Source organism: Fusarium falciforme, chromosome 6 (genome assembly GCF_026873545.1).
Source record: "Fusarium falciforme chromosome 6, complete sequence".
Lineage (NCBI taxonomy): Eukaryota > Fungi > Ascomycota > Sordariomycetes > Hypocreales > Nectriaceae > Fusarium > Fusarium falciforme.
The window spans coordinates 1,287,519-1,308,828 of record NC_070549.1 but is presented as its reverse complement, the minus strand read 5'-3'; the positions used below and the strand labels follow the sequence as shown (position 1 = coordinate 1,308,828).

General features: G+C 53.2%; 10 protein-coding genes across 10 annotated transcripts; 6 read left to right on the top strand and 4 right to left on the bottom strand.

The window, feature by feature from the left end:
• Positions 1 to 398: 398 nt before the first annotated feature.
• Positions 399 to 1,295, top strand: NCS54_00795200 (Zn(2)-C6 fungal-type domain-containing protein; the record flags this gene model as incomplete). The annotated part of the gene is made up of 3 exons (XM_053153354.1): positions 399 to 447; positions 524 to 743; positions 797 to 1,295. The coding sequence occupies 3 exons, from the start codon at positions 399 to 401 to the stop codon at positions 1,293 to 1,295; spliced, it is 768 nt and encodes a 255-aa protein (XP_053009329.1).
• A 432-nt stretch (positions 1,296 to 1,727) lies between these two features.
• NCS54_00795100 (RING-type domain-containing protein) lies at positions 1,728 to 2,658 on the top strand (the record flags this gene model as incomplete). The annotated part of the gene is made up of 3 exons (XM_053153353.1): positions 1,728 to 1,804; positions 1,858 to 2,219; positions 2,273 to 2,658. The coding sequence occupies 3 exons, from the start codon at positions 1,728 to 1,730 to the stop codon at positions 2,656 to 2,658; spliced, it is 825 nt and encodes a 274-aa protein (XP_053009328.1).
• A 2,968-nt stretch (positions 2,659 to 5,626) lies between these two features.
• NCS54_00795000 (Hypothetical protein) lies at positions 5,627 to 7,688 on the top strand (the record flags this gene model as incomplete). Its single annotated transcript, XM_053153352.1, has 2 exons — positions 5,627 to 5,639; positions 5,695 to 7,688. The coding sequence occupies 2 exons, from the start codon at positions 5,627 to 5,629 to the stop codon at positions 7,686 to 7,688; spliced, it is 2,007 nt and encodes a 668-aa protein (XP_053009327.1).
• Positions 7,689 to 8,208: 520 nt separating this feature from the next.
• NCS54_00794900 (Hypothetical protein) lies at positions 8,209 to 8,805 on the bottom strand (the record flags this gene model as incomplete). The annotated part of the gene is made up of 1 exon (XM_053153351.1): positions 8,209 to 8,805. The coding sequence occupies one exon, from the start codon at positions 8,803 to 8,805 to the stop codon at positions 8,209 to 8,211; it is 597 nt and encodes a 198-aa protein (XP_053009326.1).
• An 841-nt stretch (positions 8,806 to 9,646) lies between these two features.
• On the top strand, positions 9,647 to 10,690 carry NCS54_00794800 (Nudix hydrolase domain-containing protein; the record flags this gene model as incomplete). The annotated part of the gene is made up of 2 exons (XM_053153350.1): positions 9,647 to 9,687; positions 9,733 to 10,690. 2 exons carry the CDS (start codon positions 9,647 to 9,649, stop codon positions 10,688 to 10,690), a joined length of 999 nt encoding a protein of 332 aa, XP_053009325.1.
• Positions 10,691 to 10,876: 186 nt separating this feature from the next.
• NCS54_00794700 (DNA-directed RNA polymerases I, II, and III subunit RPABC3) lies at positions 10,877 to 11,508 on the bottom strand (the record flags this gene model as incomplete). Its single annotated transcript, XM_053153349.1, has 2 exons — positions 11,060 to 11,508; positions 10,877 to 10,982 (listed from the first exon to the last, which is right to left on the bottom strand). Exons 1-2 carry the CDS (start codon positions 11,398 to 11,400, stop codon positions 10,877 to 10,879), a joined length of 447 nt encoding a protein of 148 aa, XP_053009324.1. The 5' UTR covers positions 11,401 to 11,508.
• A 218-nt stretch (positions 11,509 to 11,726) lies between these two features.
• Positions 11,727 to 12,925, top strand: NCS54_00794600 (Elongator complex protein 4; the record flags this gene model as incomplete). The annotated part of the gene is made up of 2 exons (XM_053153348.1): positions 11,727 to 12,165; positions 12,228 to 12,925. 2 exons carry the CDS (start codon positions 11,727 to 11,729, stop codon positions 12,923 to 12,925), a joined length of 1,137 nt encoding a protein of 378 aa, XP_053009323.1.
• A 420-nt stretch (positions 12,926 to 13,345) lies between these two features.
• Positions 13,346 to 14,215, top strand: NCS54_00794500 (TRNA-splicing endonuclease subunit Sen34; the record flags this gene model as incomplete). Its single annotated transcript, XM_053153347.1, has 1 exon — positions 13,346 to 14,215. One exon carries the CDS (start codon positions 13,346 to 13,348, stop codon positions 14,213 to 14,215), a length of 870 nt encoding a protein of 289 aa, XP_053009322.1.
• Positions 14,216 to 14,453: 238 nt separating this feature from the next.
• On the bottom strand, positions 14,454 to 17,354 carry NCS54_00794400 (Hypothetical protein; the record flags this gene model as incomplete). The annotated part of the gene is made up of 1 exon (XM_053153346.1): positions 14,454 to 17,354. One exon carries the CDS (start codon positions 17,352 to 17,354, stop codon positions 14,454 to 14,456), a length of 2,901 nt encoding a protein of 966 aa, XP_053009321.1.
• Positions 17,355 to 18,291: 937 nt separating this feature from the next.
• On the bottom strand, positions 18,292 to 19,201 carry NCS54_00794300 (Hypothetical protein; the record flags this gene model as incomplete). Its single annotated transcript, XM_053153345.1, has 2 exons — positions 18,292 to 19,025; positions 19,084 to 19,201. The coding sequence occupies 2 exons, from the start codon at positions 19,199 to 19,201 to the stop codon at positions 18,292 to 18,294; spliced, it is 852 nt and encodes a 283-aa protein (XP_053009320.1).
• Positions 19,202 to 21,310: the final 2,109 nt, after the last annotated feature.

The window sequence follows — 21,310 nt, the reverse complement described above, 5'->3', positions numbered from 1 at the left end:
GCCCATCCCTCGGCGGACGGGTCATCAGTCAACGAGCACAACCCGACCCCATGTTCTTCCGGATCGTCCTCTTTCTCATGCGGTCATTAGACTCCTCGCATGATCCCACGAATGATGAAACCCTTTCATTTGCCCCACGATGCCTTCCCGTTTCTCCGCAGCTCTCCGCATTTGTGACCGTTCATGGCTGCCCACTCTCAAAGTAACATGGCGGTTGCTGCTCCGGATGCCCTGCCTCAACTATCGGCACTACTTAACTCGGATCGCCAGCCTTACGTCGCCGTTGGGGGCCCTTTTCTCACCCTCGTGAGCTCATGCAAGACACTTTTTTTATGCTTGAATGAATGAAAATCCTTTTAAGCCTTTCATAAACTTAGCATTGCGTCTTTGCTGCAACAATGTCGCCCTCGAATCCCAAACTCGCCGCTGGCGGTGCGTTTCACACGTGTAAGTCGACGGGTCCTCCAGAACCATAGCCTCGGTACCCTCTCAGGCCATACCGTCTAACAGAACTCGCAAAAAGTCCAAGGGGTCATCCCCAAGAAGCAGCCCGCTCCTTCGAGTAGCACAAGGCCCAGGGTTGCCGGTGCCAGACGAATAACGACTCCCCATGCCTGCACAGAGTGCAAGAGACGCAAAATCCGCTGCGATGGCAAGCTGCCATGTGGTCAATGCATCACCAGCCGAGCTCCCAAGAGCTGCTCATACGACAAGCACCGACAGCGATTGATTCCGTCCAGAAAGTGAGTTGACCCTTATCAGTCACTTGCAGGACCTCTTTCTGACCTGTCCTCAGAGCCCTCGACACCTTGTCTCAGTCCCTGGAGGAGTGCCGCTCAGTCCTTCGACGCCTCTATCCAAATCACGAGGTGTCTACTCTCCTGCCATTGACCACGCAGGAGCTTATCGAGCTCTTGGCCCAACCACAAAGCAGAAGTGACGCTGCTCTACCGTCACCGCCCCTCGAAACCGCCTTTCTGAAGCAAGAGACATCACCCACGCAGTCTGAGCCGATTCTACCACTGCCATCGTCTCTAGAGGCCGATCTTGACACACTGATTGGAGAGCTCGAGTTTGAGATACCACCCGAGCAATTCGAGGGGGAAGGGATGGCCAGTCTCCTCGCCCAACAATCATGGTGGGATTTCAATGCGAAGCAATGGGACTCGGTGCAAGCACCATCCTTCGGTGAAGGTCAGGTATACGGTGCTGGGGTTGCAGGGCCCTCGATTGCAACTCAGAACTCGGTATTCAAGGACGAGCACAGCATCTACAGCTCACTTGGCTTGAGGTAGCTGCATTGTGGAAGATGCCAGATCCATCTTCGCCATAACGTTCTGATTGAGCTTGAGTTACGATGACCCCTGGGATGCAGGCCATACCCCCCAGTTCGACAGGTTCAACTTACTAGATTTGAACGAGTAATAACATTCAATTGCGATTTCCTTTCTCGATAGGTAGCTCGCACGCTTTCCCCATCATGAGCCTTGATTCTGTCCGTCATTGTCACTGATGGAGGAGTGTTCCGAAGGTTCGCTCCTTCCTCCTCTACCTGCGCCTTCCTCACAACGAACCAGCAACATTACTCATCCGCCGGCTCCAGGTTTCCATCAGAGAATGAGTGACCGTCACCTTGATAGACCATCTTCGTTGTTCTAGCATTCCCGCAATCTTTTGCCACCACTCACGGAACAAGAACACACTGCCTCCTTGTCGGCTCAGACGACATGGAACATACGCTCATCTGCAATAACCTCCAGTGCCGGCAGGAGCTCGGAGAGCGCGCTCTAGTAACAACATGCAGGTTCGCTTTCAGAGTCCAGGGTCTGTCCAATGCCTTACTAACACCGCTAATAGTCACATTTTCTGCTTGGAGTGCGCTGAGCGGCTGGGGATCACCGGACAAGAAACGGAACGCCGCAACACATGCCCTGCTTGTCACTCACACTTCAACAACCCCGATGATGCCGTCATTACGAACCTCAGCCCAAGCGAAGAATACAAGACGACCATCCTGAGCGGCCTGAGTCCCAATATCGTCATGGAGTGTACTAGTCGAGCCCTCAGCTTCTGGGCCTACCAAACTACTCAAGACATGTACTACCAACAATACCTCTACAAGACACTTGCAGAAAAGTACTCTGCCCTCAACATTCGACTCGAGAAGACTGTGAGCGATGCAAACACGGAAATTGACGGGCTCCAGCACAGGTTGACGGGTTAGTCTCCATGGTAGATGCTCCAAGCGCCAACAGTAACTAACAAAGAATAGGCATGACGGCAGAGCAGGACGCCTTGCGACGCAAGAACGAAGAGATCGGCCAAGCATACAAAGAAAAAACTCGCAAGGTCCTTCAGTTACAAGAGCTCTATGACAAAGTCAAGCGCAGGGCTGAACTCGATCAAATCCAGAAGGCGGCCTCGGATGCTGTTGACTTGACCCTCGAGACACCATCTCAGCTTAACCAAGGCATTGCAGGAAATAACGGAGTACCCGAAAGCGATAATACTCCTGCGTTCAGCCAGCGCCGAGCCAACGGCTCAGGTATGAACACAGGCATGCCTCGAAGCTACCCAGCCGTCACGAGGGAGAGCACTCTTTGGCCGCGAGTGGGGGGCGCATCTCGCTGTAAGTGCTATCGGGCTATGAGCACTTAACTTATACTAACGCAGTGAAGCTGAGTCCACAGCAACACCGCTTGGAGGCTTTCGTCATCGAGGAATGGGAGGAGTATCAGCAAGGACTTCAACGCCAGTACCTGTCGTTGGGAATATTAGACCATCCACGGCAACTGATTTTGCGCCCCCTCGCAATCATTACCCGGGAATTGGTATAACTTCTGGTATTAGAGTCAGTCAACCGGACAACATGCCAGGGCTGAACATGCACGGGAGGCATTTATAAGCAGACATTTCTGCAGGGGGAGAAAAGATGGTAGTCATATGGAAGCAATTATTTCTTTGATGTATTCACTCTCTTGTTCCTCGAATAGGGGTCGCAGCCCGCCCCGAGAACCTGGCTGAACAAAGGAGCTGCCAGGCAGAGCATTGACATGGTCATGGAAGATACGGTGAATGTTCGATCATCAGGCTTTGTTACCTACCGGGATGGAATGTTGTTCGAGGGCCACATTCACAAGGAACGAGGACAATAATAGATGCCCCGGACATCTTTGGCCTTTGTGGTATTCGGTAAGAAACTCCAGGTCTTTAAAAGGCCCCCATCCTCACACACAAGTCCCTTTGCCTTTTCTTTCTGTATTTATAAATTCAAGCTGATTCTATGGCCTCTTCTTTGCAAGCACATGACATGAATGCCAACTACACTGAGTGCTCAAGGCAACAAAGCCAGCACGTACCCGAGAGTGAACTTCCACCCCATCCACCATTTTCCCAACCTAGATTGCAGCAGGAAATCAGACGCATGGTGGTACCTAGAAAGACTTCTAAGGACATCAAGTCTGAGCAGCATAAATCCATGCACAAGCTCAAGCACCACCGAAAGGTCGCAGGAAGCGACCTACGAGCGGCGTTCATGGCCAACCAACTCAACAACGAACCCCTCGAGCAACTCCTCGAGTCAAGCATGTTTGCGGGGCCCAGAAAGCAAACCAGCAAGCAAGGACGGTCCACAACACCTATGGGAGAGCCACAGTCCAGGAGCCTGGGGACTCATCAGCCAACTTCGACATCACAGCGCGCCCCTCGAGGGACGCAGCACGCCGGTCCTCCGGCATCAAGCCAAGGGCCATCTTTTCGGCAGAGGGTTGAAGCTGCCCTGTATGAATGGCACGGCAAAAGATCCCAGCCTCCTTTCGTCCAAACTTGTAACACCCCATCCGATAAAGTCTTGCACTGGAACAAGTACGGCATTCGACAGCACGCCGAACTAGGGAACCAAACCGATCGTAAATCGGAATGTAATAAGGCACAGCGGGAAGCGCTCTTTCCACCGCCTCTTGTAATGCTCCCCATGACGTGGAATTCTCAGACTTCTTTCGGGGAAGACGAAGAGGTTCAACGATCCGAGACTCGCATCCCCATCGGATGCAAAGGTTGCGAAAAACTCAGAGAACATCGCGAGGCAAACAACACCACTGAAAGGGAACTCACAGAGAGGAATGGGGCCCTCGACCATGTGCATATCCCCTGCAGAAACGCCGGGAGATTGACCAAAGCCTCGATGAAGGGACTATGGTCCTTGTTGCGACACCGCAGGCTGTACCGCAGATTTCATTCCATCCTGCAGGGACTCCACGGAGATGCGCAACCTCTCTTCCTGGGCAAATTCCAGAATGACCATCAGCTCAGCCTGATGGCCAGAAGCAGAGGCTAGGAGCAATAGAGATCAAGATCACGGGACAAAGAAGGGACGACTTTGCTTTTTATGCGCTTTTTTTATGAAGAGGCGTTTGGAGTTGGGAAGACAACGGGTTCGCTTTTGGTTTGTACTTGCTTTGTGAGGGGGTACTTACAGACGGGAAGACGATGATGCCATGAAAGCATGATAACGAAGATATGGAGCTATGCGACCTAGATAGAGTTAGAGCTTAACGAAAAGTCACGATGTAACGACAAACAACGGCATGTCTGATGACAAACGCGATATAGTTTACGATATAATGCAATACACGATTCCATGGTGCATGAGGCTGTCACGGGCAACGTGGTTGTTGGGCATCAGTCATCCATCAGTCGTTGCGATCGATCACGGACTGGCTTCGTATTTGAAAGTCGTGTGGTTGCTAAGAATAGACGTAGACGGGAGCTGCAAGATGCGTGTGAGCCACGTGACCGACGGACGCGATTTTTGGCAGCTTAGAGCTTATCGTCAGCCAAGACCAAGGGGGCCGCGTATGCACTATTGGACGCCACTCTCAATGGAATGGGCTGCTAAAAGTCAAGGGAAAGGGGACAAATCATTGTTTTTTTTTTCTTCAACTGCTGCTTTTTCCCCCTGGACAACAGACAATTTGGCTTATCTATCGTCTTATCGTGACAACAGAGGCCTTGTCTCCATTTCCCTTCCGCGTGCGACAATCTATTCGACACCAATTGCCCGCCCCATCTCGTGTCCTTGCTCAATCCCTGTCACTTCATCATCCTGGCTAATCCTCTTCTGGCTTGTGACTGAGACCGCAGGCCCCTCTCTTCCCTCTCCCCGTTTCTTGGAACGGGAAGTCCTGTTTGCTTTCTTCCTCTCGTTTTCAGCTTCAGACTCGAACTCCCCCCCTTCCTCTCGCTTTTCAAACCCGCTCGCGCATCCTGCATGATGCTCTACACTCGCTTCAACTACTAACACCTAATAATATCTGGTCTCTCTTTTGACCAACCCCTAATTAATCTTTGTCTCCTCCCCCTATGGGACTCCCACTCGCTCCAAACCTCAAACCTCAAAGGTATCGATCCCCCGTTTCGGCCTCGTCGACTCGAACTCCTTGGATCCACCCGTCGTCGTAACACCACGAAGCGTTCGCCCAAAAGATCGAAACGGGCCCGTCCAACGTCCCTTTGCGAACCTCGATTCGACCTTCATCCGCTTTCGCGTTAGAAGCGCCCCCTAATCAAACCTTGAGACACCTTATCACTGTCGCAATCGCTCTAAGCTACCCCAGCGTTGACCCTCATGGGTAAATCATGTTGGTATTTCGATCTCTGCTCCTGGCTTCTAACTGACGGCATTGTGTCGCGCAGCGCAATATGGCGTCGTCCTCGACGCCGGTTCCTCGGGAACTCGTGTGTATATTTACAAGTGGAAGAACCACGCCGCTGCCGTGAAGGATGCCTCCGTCACCCAGCTCAAGACCCTCCCCAAGATCAAGCTCAAGGAGAGCAAGAAGATCCACCCCGGCGTCTCGACCTTTGCTGACAAGCCCTCCGAAATTGGTGTCAACCATCTCGCCGAACTGATCAAGATTGCCCTCGCCGAAGTCCCCGCCGATAAGGTCTCCGAGACACCTATCTACCTCATGGCCACAGCTGGCATGCGTCTGCTACCGAAGCCGAAGCAAACAGCCCTTCTCCAGTCCATGTGCACATACCTGCAAGCGAGCACCAAATTCATCCTCCCCGACTGCGATGCCCATATTCAGGTCATCTCCGGCGAAACCGAGGGTCTATACGGCTGGATCGCTGCCAACTACCTCCTCGGCGGCTTCGATCATCCTGAAGAGCACGATCATGGCAAGAATCACCATACCTATGGCTTCCTCGACATGGGTGGCGCGTCCGCCCAGATCGCCTTTGCGCCGAACGCGACCGAATCCGAAAAGCACTCGAACGACCTGAAGCTTGTACGCATGCGGACACTCGATGGCTCTCCTGCCGAGTACAAGGTCTTTACTGCGACTTGGCTCGGCTTTGGGGCCAACGAGGCTCGTAACCGTTATGTCGAAAGCTTGTGGGATCAGTATGGAGGAAAGACGATCCAGGAAGTTCCTGATCCGTGTATGCCTGTTGGTCTAACAACTACCTTGAGAGGTGATTATGTCGAGGGCAAGGTCGATGAACCAGTACTGGTCGGCACAGGAAAATTCGACGAATGCCTGAGCGTCACGTACCCTCTCCTCGGCAAGGACAAGCCATGCCCGGATCAGCCCTGTTTGGTTAACGGCCAACACGTACCGGGCATTGATTTCGATATCAACCACTTCGTTGGAGTTTCCGAGTACTGGCACACGACACACGGCGTCTTTGGTGGAAAGCATACGGCGTATGATCTCGCCTCGTACCAGTCCATTGTCCACGAGTTTTGCACCAGTGATTGGTCGGATATCGAGAGCGAGCTGGAAAAGCGCAAGAAGTCGCCGGAGAAGAAGGCCGAGGAGGCTCGCGCCGCATGCTTCAAGGCGTCCTGGCTCATCAACATGCTCTACGACGGCATTGGTATTCCTCGAGTTGGTTTGGAGGGTGGACATGGAAACAGCACTGCCAAGGAGACCGACAAGATGGAGGATCCCTTCAAGCCGGTGGACAAGATCGATGGCATCGAATTGAGCTGGACATTGGGAAAGATGGTCTTGTACGCTGCCGGCCAAGTCCCTCCTCAGGGCACAGCGTTGCCTGTTGGCTTCGGTACCAATGTGGAAAAGGGAACGCCAGATGATTTCGAGCACGCTGGTTCGGTTCCGATCGGCTCTCATGCTGGCGACAACGACGATGACGACCTGGACGACATCTTGAAGAAGCCAGGATCCTCCACCACCGGGATTATTGCATTCGTGTTTGTTCTCCTTTTGGTAGCCTATCTTCTCCGCAAGCCCGAACGGAGAAGAAAGATCTTCAGTATGGTGCACCGTCGCCGGCGTTCTGGAAGGCCTGGTCGCTCTCTGGCCAGCAAGCTTTTCGGAAGGAATTCGCTGGGATCATATGAGAGGGTCATGGAGGAGGGTGATCTTTCCGACTTTGAGCTTGGTGATGTCGACTCGGACGAAAACGACCACTCCGATAGCAGCAGCAACGGGTCCCGGAAAGGACGGGCGTCCGGCCTGGCAACCCCTAGCATCGGCCTAGGACAACCGGGGGATCTCCTGCGACCTCCCCTGGCGATGGACCGTGCTGGACTTGTGGTGCGAACTGAGAGCCGGGAAAGACTATCGCCATCCTTGTTGAGCGCCGGGCGGAAGAGTCGGAATGGTAGCCCAACACGGACCAAGAGCCCATTCATGACTCCGTTACAAGAGGACTGAATGGTTTCATATCAAAAATGGCCGGGGTGAGCGTTGGGCAAAACTGCATGTTGTTGGTAGGACTTTGAGATGAACTTTGCGGCGTTTGGGAAAACTGCTGGTACAGGCACGGATCTGGCGTTTGAGGGAGCTCGCATTCTAAAAACTCGTCTTGAAGACGTTGCGGAATCTGTCAATCCTTAGTCTCGAGACGAGTGGCAAAGAGATGGACCTCGTTTGGATATTGGGCAGTCTGCTTTTCCGAGACATCTTGTCAGGGGCTTGCAGTAGGCATGGGCAGCACTTTCAGTACATGGTTGACGACAATAATTCAGTCAAGTGCAAATACATGTTGATTAAGAACAAACATCGCTTAAAACATGGCGCCTTATCGTTACAACAGGTTCCCGTTGTCTGTACCTCCGAGGATATCCATATGATGCCCAACCCAACATCCAACTCTTTCGCCAAGGCCAATATAAAATACCCCAAGTCTCATCAAGCATGACCCAGCATGCAAAAGTCAAAGGCGTTCCACAGATCAGTTCGATTGCTTCTCGAGGAAACTAGGATCTGCGCGAACTCTTGACTCAAATTTGCGCCACCAGTCCTCAAACGCCTTCAGTGGCACAACCTCGACGCCGCCAGGGCCTGCTGTCCCGCTGAAGCTCGATAGGAAGTTGAAGGCGTTCTGGATAATGCGCTGAGCCAGTACGGTGGTGCTGGGCTGACCCCCTGATGAGTTGCTGCTGGCCTTGTTGGCAGCGAGCTCCTGTAGCCGCTGGCCAACTGACTCCTCAGGCTCAACAGACACTCCGACCATGAGGCCGCTCGCGTCACCACCTCCGCTGACCTTGAACATAGCGCTCTCCTTGCCCGGGCCAATTCCGCCCAGGAAGCGGAAGTTGGGGGTCCCGCCAGACTGGGCGGCGGCGGCAACGTCCTGAGCGGTGGCGAGGTAGATGGCGGCGGCGGTGTTGGGAGGGAGGGAGACGCCGGGGAGCATAAAGACGACAATGTGTGAGAAGGACTTTGAGGTGGGGAGGGAGTAGAGGAATGAGGTTGGTGAGGGGGCTGAGGCTGGTTCGGTGATTAAGGGCTGTCCCGCGGGGACGATGCCAAAGAGAGGGCCCGACATTGTGAGTATTATGTGTGAATTGAGAATCAGGCGCGTTCAATTGAGCGGGTTTCGACGGTCCAGGTGCGCGTGGGGGGGGGGGGTGTCGTCTTGTTATCTTGGGGGGGGCTATGTATGGTGTTGAGTTTGTAAGTTTCTTTGTCCTTCTATGGCTGGGTGGTGTGAGACGATTGGTGCGCGTCTTCCAGGGCTCTCCAGAAGGAAGTGGAACTGTTTGGTGACCTCATACCGAATTCTGCCCGCGATGGTCTAGGGTAGGCATGTCTGAGGGGATTGTCTCGGACAACTTGCACTCTGGAGGTGTGTAACAACCGACACTGTAGTAATTCATCCGTATTCACGGTTGCTTATCCATAGTTCCCATAGGTGATGATGTAACCAGGCTATCTTCTGCCTACTGTGTCGTTGGTATTCACCTTGCCAGATTGAGATTCACCGAGGACGTGGGTCTCGGCCATGGTCACGAGTGCCCGCTCATAGACACAATGAAGGCTCGTCGACTTCCTGATTCAGCCTCACCGAGTAAGACAACTCACTACTGGCATATGAATTGGGCGACGAAACTCGATACTGTCACCAATATTCCTGGTCTCATTGGAGATCCGTTCCATGAGAGCAGTTGTAACCTTACCAGGCCTCATCTACAAAAAAGCATCACAAAAAGCCCGCAGGATCCTCACCTTTTCATCACTTCATCAACTCTTCTCTGCATATCAACCACTGCAAGCACACCGAAGCCACTCACGGTTTCACTTGAAAGAGAAAGAGTCTACTCGAATTACACCATTCAGCTCATAGCCCCTTAACTAGTCATCCCAAGCTCTTGAAACCTTGCATCAAAATGGCTAAAACTAGCATCGACTTGATCGACGATGTCGACATGTAAGTCATTCAGCTTTGGCCCAGGAAGGTAACTCACATCGTCAGGTTCCCGTATGCCGATACGGACCCTGATGCGTTCACCAAGATGAACGCTGGTCTCTACACTCTCGTATGGGAAGATGCTCAGGGCAATTATCCCATCGGCTACATCCTCGACCGCGTCTTCCAGGAGCTCCTCAAGGTGCCCGAGGACGTCCGGGGCAAGATGGAGTATGACACAGAGAAACGGACCGTTGCGCTCTTCAAGGAGCCCACAGAGCAGGAGCGCACTCGCCGTGTTGCGGCTCTAGGGGACTACTGGCGCCAGAACAAGACATTCCCCTTGCTCCGTGGCTGGCGCAACGAGCTCTGGCCTGTCTACGGCCGCACTGGTGAGCTCCTGTTTAGCATGGAGCGTGCGGCGATGGGTCTGATTGGAACGATGCGATATGGCGTCCACATGATTGCCTACGTTCGAGATGAGACTGCACCGCATGGCCTTCGGCTCTGGGTGCCTACACGTGCCCGGAACAAGTCAACGTTTCCTAGCATGCTCGACAACACGGTAGCTGGCGGCCTCATGACAGGCGAGGATCCTTTTGAGTGTGTCATCCGAGAAGCCGACGAGGAGGCCAGCCTCCCTGACGAGACTGTCCGCAAGGGCGCCAAGTTTGTCGGCAACGTCACATACATCTACATCACGGACGCAGGGCAGGTCGGCGAGGGCGGCTTTATTTATCCCGAGTGCCAATGGGTCTATCACCTCGAGCTCCCCAGCGACGTGGTGCCCCAGCCCAAGGATGGCGAGGCCGAGAGGTTCGACCTGTGCGACGTCGACCAGGTCAAGGCGGACCTCGCCAAGGGGCGATTCAAGCCAAACTGCGCGCTCGTCACGCTCGACTTTTTCATCCGACATGGCATCCTCACCCAGGAAAACGAGCCCGAGATTGAACAGATCAAACGGAGGGTGCGCCGTGACATTCCTTTCCCAGGTCCACACCAGAGCAACTGGCGCCCGGCTTGAGTCCTGGCAGCTGCGCAACGGGACCGCAGATGCACCATCTTTGAAAGGCTTGTTGGGGGTCCGAGACGTCGGTTCGTTTTGGGTATCATTACAACATGATCTAGAGCTATTGGAATGCAGATGCCTTCGGGCGGCGGTGTAGAGCTAAAGCCTAGGTAGATGGACGGACAGAAGTATTCGGCCAGACTATTTCTTGACAAGCAGATACACGTTGTCGACACGAAGGGGCGTCAGCTTCTTGACGGGGCCCTGAAGTGACATAAGAAGGCCGCCGAACGAGACATAGGCATTGCTGTGTACCGGGAACTGCGGTTAGTGTAACTGGTCCTCAACAGTTCAAAGGCATGCCTGTGTTTGAGATCAACTCACATGGTGTTTCCGTCATATGTCTCCTCAAACTTGTAGATCTTGCCGTGGCAAACATAGTCGTAGAGATCCGCAATCGTCGCCGGCGCATCACCATTCTTGCCAACGTCCCTCCAACCCTTCTCTTCCTCCTTGCTTCCGTCCAGGGACAGCGTCGTCGACAGAACCACGTGCAGCGTATCCGACACGGCGCAGGGGAAGAGCTCAATGTTGATGTCGAGCGTCATGACCGTCTGCGAGTCGCTCGACGTGCACGAGATGCGAGCGACGCGATCGTACTTGGACTGGTCATAGTCGGTCACCGTGAAGGATTCCTCAAAGAGGGTGGCGTCGCCGCTGGCCATTGTGGGCAGGTCGGGGATAGATCTCGAGGCTGAAGGGAACAACGAGAGTTTAGCTCGAGAGTCAGGAGTGTAATCGGAGAGGTTGGCTTTGTCGTCGTCGTCGGCGCAGGGAAGTGAAAAGGTTTGGAGTGGCCCAAAAAAGCTGGTGGGGTTAGGCGCATAAAATCGAGAACTGACGTCGGATCGGATACCTACCAAGCGGGGCGCGCACACAAACACTTTGAAGCTGTTGAAAGCTCACGGTTCCATATAAGCCTTGTGGTTTTTCTTTTCACAGTCAAAACTACTCTATCACATCTGAAACGAGACAGATCAGTTCAGAAGTCATGTCCTTTCGAAAGCGAAACGTCGTGATAGGGTCTTCAGGACCAGCATCACCTGCTGCCCGACAAGAGAAGTCTCTTGCACCGGGAACAAGACCATCTCCGCTAGATGGACGCCTCACAACGTCGACCGGCACACAGTCTCTGGACCAACTCCTGGCTGGCCATGCCGGAATGCCAATGGGAACATCTCTGCTCATCGAAGAGACCGGGACCACCGATTTCGGAGGCGTGCTGTTGCGATACTACGCCGCAGAAGGACTTGTACAGGGGCATCACGTCCACCTGCTGGGCTTTGGTGACGCCTGGCGCAGGGAACTTCCAGGACTCGGAAGTCTAGATGGTTCCAAGAGTAGTGGGAAATCTACGTCGCCCTCGGATGACAAGATGAAGATCGCCTGGCGTTATGAGACACTTGGGCAGCGCAACGTGCCGGCCAGAGGCATGTTCTCCTTAGTCCTGTTCCTCTTTTCTTGCCGACATTCCTCTAACAGGTTGACTCAGATCCTCAAGTGACCCAAGGGCCTGGTCAGACTGCGAGTGTCTTCTGTCATGGATTCAACCTAACCAAGCGGCTTGAGAGCAGCGCCATCGAAGGCCAACTTTTCGCGACACCAGTCGATGGTCCTCTGGCCTCACCAACACAAACTCCTTTTCACAAGTTCATTGCGGACGTAACCTCCAAAATCAAGAACTCGCCTCCTTCGACCATCCACAGGATTGTGGTTCCCAGCCTGCTCTCACCCACGCTCTACAACTCCGCTGCCAGCCAGCCTCGTGAGATTCTCAAATTCCTGCACGCGCTGCGAGCTCTTCTCCGACAGTTCCCAACACAGGTCACGGCGATCGTGACCATTCCTGTCACACTCTTCCCGCGGTCAACTGGACTTACGCGGTGGATGGAGCTCTTGTCTGACGGAGTCCTCGAGCTCATTCCTCTGCAGCACCAAGCCCCAATTACCCGGGAGCCAGGAAGCGAGGATAAAGGCCAAGGTCTCTTGCGCGCCCACAGTCTCCCTGTGTTCCACGAGAAGGGCGGCGGCTTGGAGGGCACGTGGAACCGGGAGAACCTCTCGTTCAAACTCAGCGGCTCCAGTGGGCTGGTCATCACGCCTTTCAGTCTTCCACCGATTGGAGACGAGGAAGAGGCCCCAAAGCCGTCCAAGAAAAATGAACCGAAGAAGGAGAGCCTCGACTTTTGAGCTCAAAGCATCGTCTTTGTTGAAGCAACTCTCGAGCAACAGCTCGCTAAACGTGGAGCTCCCTTGGAGGAGGCTAGGGCTTGCCGCCTTATCTTATCACAAATGCCCCCCAGCTCCACAGCCTAAAAAAATTCTTCCCCTTCAAAAGAGCTCTGAGCTGCAACTCTGCTTCCTTCTTCTTTCTCCTGATCAACATCTCTACTTCAACAGGTATGTACAAACATTTTTATTTTTATTTTTGCTGCGCGCGAAACCATGGACACAATGATTATACACTTATATCTGTCAATCCCCTGATTTTCTGTGACGACACACTATAAAATTACGAAGACGACTTATGATGTTGTCCTTTTCACATTCTTGCGCTTTTCTACCATCGCAACCAGAGCGTCCGCTAACCCGCGATGCTTCATAGATACCATGGCTATGCCTTCAGACCCAGCTCCTGTCCGAATCTCCAAGATCGCAGGGCGCTACCTCATCTTCGACTCGGATGCTGCTGCCCTTCTCCGTCGCAACGAGAACGTCAACGGGACGCTGGCCGGAACGGCGCCTCAGCAGCCGACCCAGAACATCTTTCTCGGTCTGCCTGTCGAGCTCCGGCCAGAGGAGGCCGACTCGCTGGTGCAGAAGAAGGTGGCTTTTCTCGTAGATGACGTAGCTGCCCATCAGGCTGCGCTGCGCAGCCCCAACCCTGAGACGAAGAGGCTATACCTCGACTCGCTCAAGACAAGGAAGCAAACTGCCCAGCAGGTTTTTGCAGAGAAGAATGCCAAGAGAGCCATCGAAGTGGCAGAAAAGCATGGAAGGCCCCGCCCGACCGTCTCTCGAACCACCCCTAGCAATGCAGATGACGATGCTCTCTTCTCAAGTGACCAGCCTGAACCCAACCCGCGTCAAACAGATGCTGCAGTCAAGTCCCTCGGTGTCACGCCGACATCCAGTGGGCCGTTGATCTCCCCTGAAGCAGAAAGGACATACCTTGCCGAGAAGCCGACTACAGGCCCACTCTGTGGCTTCCTCTTGACCTCTGGCTACTACATGACCCCTGGTCTACGGTTCGGTGCCAAGTACAGTGTCTACCCCGGTGACCCTCTGAGATTCCATGCGCACTTCATGGCGAATCAATATGGATGGGAAGAAGAGATTCCTGTCCTGGATATCGTAGCAGGAGGCCGTCTTGCCACGGCGGTCAAGAAGGCTTTCCTAATAGGAAGCAAGCAACCAGGGGATGAAGAGTTGCCAGACGGCAAGATGCGAACCTTTAGTATTGAATGGGCAGCGATGTAAACCTAGTTAATTTAAATGCTATCAATAATGCGTCAAGAGAAGTGACCGCGAAACAAACATGATCTTTCCCTAATTCTCGTGGGACTATGCCACCAACTCCGCTGAACATGTAAACGAATCGAGTTATAAAGAAAACTCCTGGTAATAGTTCCCTTCCTATAGTATAATGCGCACTACTCAAAGTCAACCACTCCATACCAATCCTGCCATGATGGAGCGCAATGGTGACCAACCAAGCTCAAGGAACAAATATCCGGCTGAAACTGATCACCTCCCGACGACAACAGACACACTTGTCAAAATTGTTCATAGCTAGGGAGACACGGCAGTCGTCGCAGAGGCTCAGGCATCGGCAGGGCCAGACGATGATTGTTCGTGGTGAGCTCTGGCACACGACACATTGAGGTCCATCGCTCCCAAAGCCAGAACCGCCCTCTTCCCACGATGTCGATGCAAATGGCTCGGCAGAGCCGGGTTGTCGCCGTGAGAGTAAGAGCTGCTCAAGTAGCCTTTCTTCTTCGTCAGGACTGAGCTTAGTGTGGCGGCCTGATGGCACGGCAGCAGCTCCAGGGTGCAACAAACTGGCCCCGGGCGCCGTGAGGATACGCGTTCGCTGCAGCTGCTCCATTCGGCGATACTTGGAACGTGTCATGATGCCGTCAGTCTGAAGATGGGCTGAGAGCGTCCTTGCTTCTTCTCGCTCCTCTGCGTTTGTCGGATGAAGGAGGCGCGCAAGATCAGAAATCTGCATAGGGCTGTCGACAAACGGGGTGCTTTCTCGAGTAAACCGAGGTGACCGCTGTGTAGGTGTTCTCTGGCCGTCATCATCATCCGACTCCCATTGCTGATAATCATCGACCCCCTCGCCTGTAGTCGATAATGAGATAACACTCGTAGTGTCAAAATCATCGTCATCCGAACGTGGTTCGAAATCGCCGCTTGTGTCGGTTGATCCCCACCAACCGCCCTTGAGCCAGTATTTGTACAAATCTGTGTCCAGGCTTTCCTCGTCTTGGGGGCTCGTACGCCTAAACTCGGCTTCCACATCTGTCGCCTCGTTTCTAGGGATGCGACCGTCGTTATAGGCCGATGCTCCCTTGTTTCGTGCTTGGCTGCGGTGAGAGCTTTTTGTCTGACTCTTAATGCTTTTGGGATGGCGAGCAAGCCGAAGAAGCCAGCCAGGCTGGTATCGGATGCGAAGGGTCGCAAGACACCACAGGACAGACTTCGCTCCTATCCTCGCAATGAGCTTGTTGATGCTGAGTAGAAACTCCAGAGCCATAAGCCAACGGGAACTTCTTTCAGCCGCTCCAATGCCGACTCGGAGACTTCGTTCACCCCGGCTCTTTGGCACCTTCTGTGCGGCACGCTCTCTGGCATACCCATTTGACGCAATCACCGGTCCTGCTTTCACTGGGATCAAGCCGATGGCACCAATTTGGTCGTACCGAGAATCTGGCAGGCCGCTGGCAATGAGCTTTCTCTGCAACTCTTCTGCCTCCTTGAAGCGCTCTTCTTCCAGCCAAGTGTGTCGCTTGAGATTAACCCCTCGATCCTCGTTGAGGTAAACAGCTTCACTAGCCATGGTGATGGCTCCAAAGCCGGTGCGAAGAAGCGCCGTGTAAAAGTCCATTTCTCGAGTGATGCGAATTTCTGACAGAGAAACGTTGGCTTGCATGTTCCCGTGAGCATGGCTGAGGCGCTGGCGAAATGTCATGGAAGCCATATCAGGGCTTGACGGAGGAGACAATGCCGAAAGCAGCAGGGCCAACGAATAGATGAATACGCACATGACGATGCCTATGAGGACAAGAACATGTGGAACGAAGCCAACGATGCAGACTGTCGGGAATCTGAGCAAGCCCTGGGAGGATGGGTCATCAAGGTCAAAGGATATGGCACTCCACACGATGCTTCCCATGAAACACAGGCCCCAAAACCCCGTGCTAACGAGGCGGTATCTCGCTTGCAAGTTGAAGATGCCCAACACATGGCTCGTGATGTGAGTCATGGACGACAAGAAGGCAACTAGGAGTACCTCTGGGGGAGTATTGACACGCTTCATAATCATCGATCGGCTCAAAGCTATGGCACTTCCGAGAGTAGAGGAAGGAGCATCAACCGGACGAGCTTTGGCAAACAGTCCCCAGCCAAGCTGATTGCTAATAGCAGCGTCGGCTTCGGCGAAAGCAAGAGACTGTTCGAAGAGTGTCATGCCAGTCTCGGGAGCAACTGGGCGACCTTGTACGGCACATGAGACAGTCTCGAGGAATTGGCTCAGACAGAATGTCCCAAAGAGGGGCCAGAGTAACGACAATGACCCAGCGAGGTCGCGGGCAGAGCCAGATTCGTCCGAGGGTATCATTCGTACGGCGACACATGCTTCTTCGTCAGAAGTTGAGAATAACAGAGTGGAGCTCAGAGAATTGAGAAACGAGTTGGCATGTGAGAACATGAGGTCGGAGCTCTTGCTTGCATTTCCCCAACGCAACTCGGAGAAGTTGGAGGATGTCTGGCACTGGATGGACTGGAGTAATTGGCGAGCCTGATAAACGAGTAAGACGACTGGTAGAAATCGTAGGAGGAGCCTCGTCGGCCATCGGAGCCGTAAACGTCTTCGAGTGGCAGCAAAGATATGTGTTCGGTTTAGTATGACGGCCATGGCGATGCAGCAAAGGGCCCATTTGCTCGTAGCGTAGCCAAAGACGCTGCCCAGGCCACGAGCGCCATCAACTGATAGACGCGCGGTGGGAGCGATAGCCTCCGCCTCCGCTCCGAGGGCTTCTGAGGCTCCCGCAGCAGCTACAAGAGGTTCCACGAGAGGTTCCATTATGTCTTGAATAGTCGAATCGGCATCGGCCAGAATGGCGCTCGCATCGGCAGCCGCTGGCACGTATCGTGGAGTGTCCGGGACGGTTTGGAGGGTATCGGGAATAGAGATATATGTCCCAAGCTTCTTCACGATTCGGGGACCGGCCCAGACCAGATCCTCGAGGATGGGCGCATATCGGGTTACGTTGACAGTCCAGGCTGCAGGATTATACCATGAACTGGGAATACTGCTGATATTGGGGCCTGTGCCGGCACTCGAGAAGCTCGTGAGGGGTGATGGCGTGGATGGCACGAGCTCTGCGGCCATGGCCTGTAGCGAGGTAATTGGGGGCGAGGTCGGCGATATCGAGATAGCGGGAGGGACGGGTTCAAATGGTGGACGGTTGAGTTTGGTGTTTTTTTTACAAGAGCGGATTGATGGGTCTCGTCCAAGACATTGTGAAGCGTCCTGTCGCCAAGGTGCCCACTCGAGGTCTCTGGATGGTCGAAGTAAAGCGTGCTTCGGCGGCTTTGACTGCTTTGGTCTGGGGTAATGATGAGGCTAGGTACCTCAATGTTGACATTCGAAGCGGAGGTTCGCTGGCAACCAGGGACCCTCGCGAGTGTACCTGCCAGGTAGCGCGACTGTGGCTAAGCCAAAAGTGGAAAGGCCTAGTGCATTTGCTAATGAGTTTCTTAACCCCTTAGAGTTAGCGCCCGGTGGACTCGAACCAAGCGTGAGAACCAATTTCAATCCAGCACACAGTGCACAGTGCATAGAAACAGAGCTGGCCCAAGTGGTACTTACACAATGCCTTCTCAACACCGAGCTTACACTCAAGCACTCTTCACGATGAGCCACCAGCTGGAGGTCGGATTGGTTAAATAGGGTGGTTTAATTAAAATTCATCTCCAGTGGTTACTGGCTGTGATTCTCCTCTTATTTCTTTGCCCAGATAATTATTGTTGCTTCTGTCTTGATTGTGCACAACTGTAGAACTGGTCATGTTGAATCGGAGAAATTGGTCCATTCAGTGTTCCAGTCCCTGAAGGAGCCCAGCAGGATGTCAGCCGTAGAAGACTGATCCATATCCTAGCATGGAACGACACATCAGGATAGCTTGGTGATGCACCCGCCTGATCTCTCCGTGTTGCCCAAGTGGTGAAACGAAGCTGAATCTTTGCTCGCTGGGTGGCGGCACTTCGCTGGCACTGGTGAGGGATTCAGTGTTTTCCAAACCTGCCACACAAAAAGAACCCATCTGTCAACCCGCAAGTACACATTCACAGAGAGATGCTGCCACTGCTTCATTGGCCGCCTTGCTTGCATGCACCGCGCGTGCGACAAGATCCCGATGGAGGTTGGCGTCAGATGATGGGAGGCTGCCCTTCAGCCATAGGTTTGTGATCTCGTCCCGTGCGGGGAGGTATGCAACGCAACAGGCCGCTAGAATCTCCTTGTGCTCTGATGGGACCGGATCCAGTACCATAAGAGGTTCTTTGTCGTCTTGACCGGGTACCAGCGCTGCAACTCCCCCCGAAACTGTATCAACACAGTCGATACCGGCATCAGCGAGCGCTGCCGCTGCGACTGTGATGCATCCACTCAGGACATTCATCATATCCCACTCCTCGCTTCCTTGCTCAACGGCCACTTGTCGGGCTTGGTCTCCTTCGATGATGGTGACGATGACGTCCACTCCGCTCTTGGGCCATCGGTCCGCAATGAGGGCTCCGCGGAGGGCTGCCTCGAGATGAGAGCTTAGATCGCGCTCACTGGCATCGCGTAGATATCCCCTTCTTTGTCGTGTCGCGAAGGGGGCATATTTAACGTGAGTGGACAGAACCATGTGAGGAGAGAAGGGAGCTGATCGTGGTAGAGATCTGGGCCCATGAACCGTACATGTGAGCTTCATGCCTTTGCTACCAGATGCATCTTGAGACTCGATCTCCAAGTATGCTGACCCAGATGCAGAAGCAGTTACCCCAGCCCTCAAGTCTGATTCGGATGTTAGTCCCCTGCAACAGCAAAAGTTATGAGGCATGCAGGCACTCACATTGCGACCGAACACTATTCGGAGGTCGTGTCCGACTCGTGACGGAAAATTCATCTGCCTCATATACCGGAGGTATCGTGACACCTCCAGGACCGTTGATGCGTCGTCGGTCAGCCATTTTCTAATGAATCAATTTTGACCTTCGCAGCTTTCATCGATGCGAGCATGGATTTTGGTCGCTTTCAAGTGAGGCTCTTTATGCAATAAAGCGAAGTGGGTAACACTATCGCGTAGATTAGTCATCCGAGGACCCATCTCTGAAGCCTTCAAATTTTCTCGCCGACCACCATTCAAGCTTGCTCTTCTTCTTTCTCTTCATCACATTCGAGAGCCTGTCTACTCTCCAACGCACACTGCTGACGAGCAAGATTGATCAAAATTCTGACGACCTGCTGAAATATGTCACGGTGCTGATTTGGATTCTACTCAGGCTCTCTTTCGTTGCCAATCGCAAAAGGTACGTCGCGATTTCACGCGTTTTCCTTGCGCCCAAATGATGATCTTTCACACCACTGTTCCCGCGACACCTGAGCGTCTGAACAACATGCACTACCATCTGACCACTACGACATTGCCTACTTCTCATGATCAAACCGACATTTGGTCAACTTGTTACTGACTGGTTTGAAAAGCGTTAGGCAAACTTGCTATACTCTGCCACAAAGTCGACGGGACTCAACTGCCTGCAAGGTTCGTACATTTTTCGCTTTTAGCCCCCACCTGCCCCCTAGTCGATGATGAGAAACCTTTCATTCAGTTCTGCTTCTGAAGCGCTGTGATGACTCCTAAATTACCAAACCAAGATCTCTGATACTTGACTTCACTCTTACTCTTTGCTTCATCTTGCCTCTGTAGCTCGAAGCTAACCTCACACAAGTGCTAGGAACGCCTGAGTCCTCGAACAGACCCGACGCGCCTCAATTGCCAATCTGCTCAGTAAGTCTATCGCGCGAACTTGAGGTGCAAAGGGAATTGTGTTTCATGATGACACAAGTTCTATCCATTCAACGACTTCATCTTGGCCAAGTCGCCCTCCCGCACCATAGGCCCTTCTCGGAGGGCTGATGACCGGTTGTGGAGTTTCTCTTGGGTGTCATGCCGACTCCAGTGTCCGGGGTGCTGGTGGCTCGTTCTGGGTTGTTAGTAGTCAGGGCCGGCTGAGATGACTGAGTAAACTGGCTTGTCTGAATTATCACACTCTTCCTTGATTTCAGATGTGTTCTCTGCTTTTTCCATCAACATCTGACATTCGCTAACGAATGCAAAAAGATTCAGAGAAATTTGACGCAAGTCCAAGCCGCTTGACGTAGACACCTACAGGTAAGTAGGGGTATTCTGTTCTAGCCTCAGTTAGATGATGAAAAATACAATTCATTGGTCTCTTGTCCTATTCTCAGTCCTTGATTCCGTCCATTTTCATATGATGTGAACAAAAGAGCAGTCCATATGCAACCTGATGGTCCAGAGATCGCGATCTCACGTCCCATCTCGGAGTACACTTCTCCACGCCCCGAGGAGTCCCCATCCCAATCAATGATGACCTGGCTGTTTGTGACGTCTGTTGGGTAGAAGTGACATCTTAGCATCCCTGTACAGCGCGTATAAAGGAGATTGCCGTGTAAAGCCTAGATATAATCCTCCACTGTCTAGAGTTTTAGAGCACCCCTGCAAGTGATCATCTTCTCCTGTCATCATGCGCATGTAGTTGAAGAGCAAGACACTTTCTCTATTTACTTAAGGTACACTCTTCCACTCACCTCCCCGAATTAAACCATCTCACGCACCGCCAAGTATCATCTTGGGACAAACTTCGCCCAGGGTGGAGCGTACAGGTGTTCTTGTCAGGGCCTAGTCTCGGATAAGCTGACGTCGAGGGATCCAATCAGAAACTGCCCCACGACCCCTTCCCTCGACTAAAGGGACCAGAACACATGCATTTCAGCGGCCGACTCGCCCTGGCACGCAGCACTTCGTATCCCATTCCCCAAGAGAAACGGTCGGCTTTGTAGCCACATTGCCCTTGCGCAACGACACTCGTTCGACGAAGACTACGACAACGCAACGCGATCGAATACGGTCGAAGGCGACTTCGAGGCTACAAGGAGATCAGGAATACGAGAGCCCACCGTGCGACGTTGAGAGCCACCCGCTGTGCTTGGTAGTCCCTTGGGCATCGCATCCCCTGCGTCGCCCTCCTAACATCAACCACTTTTCTGGGCTTTCCATC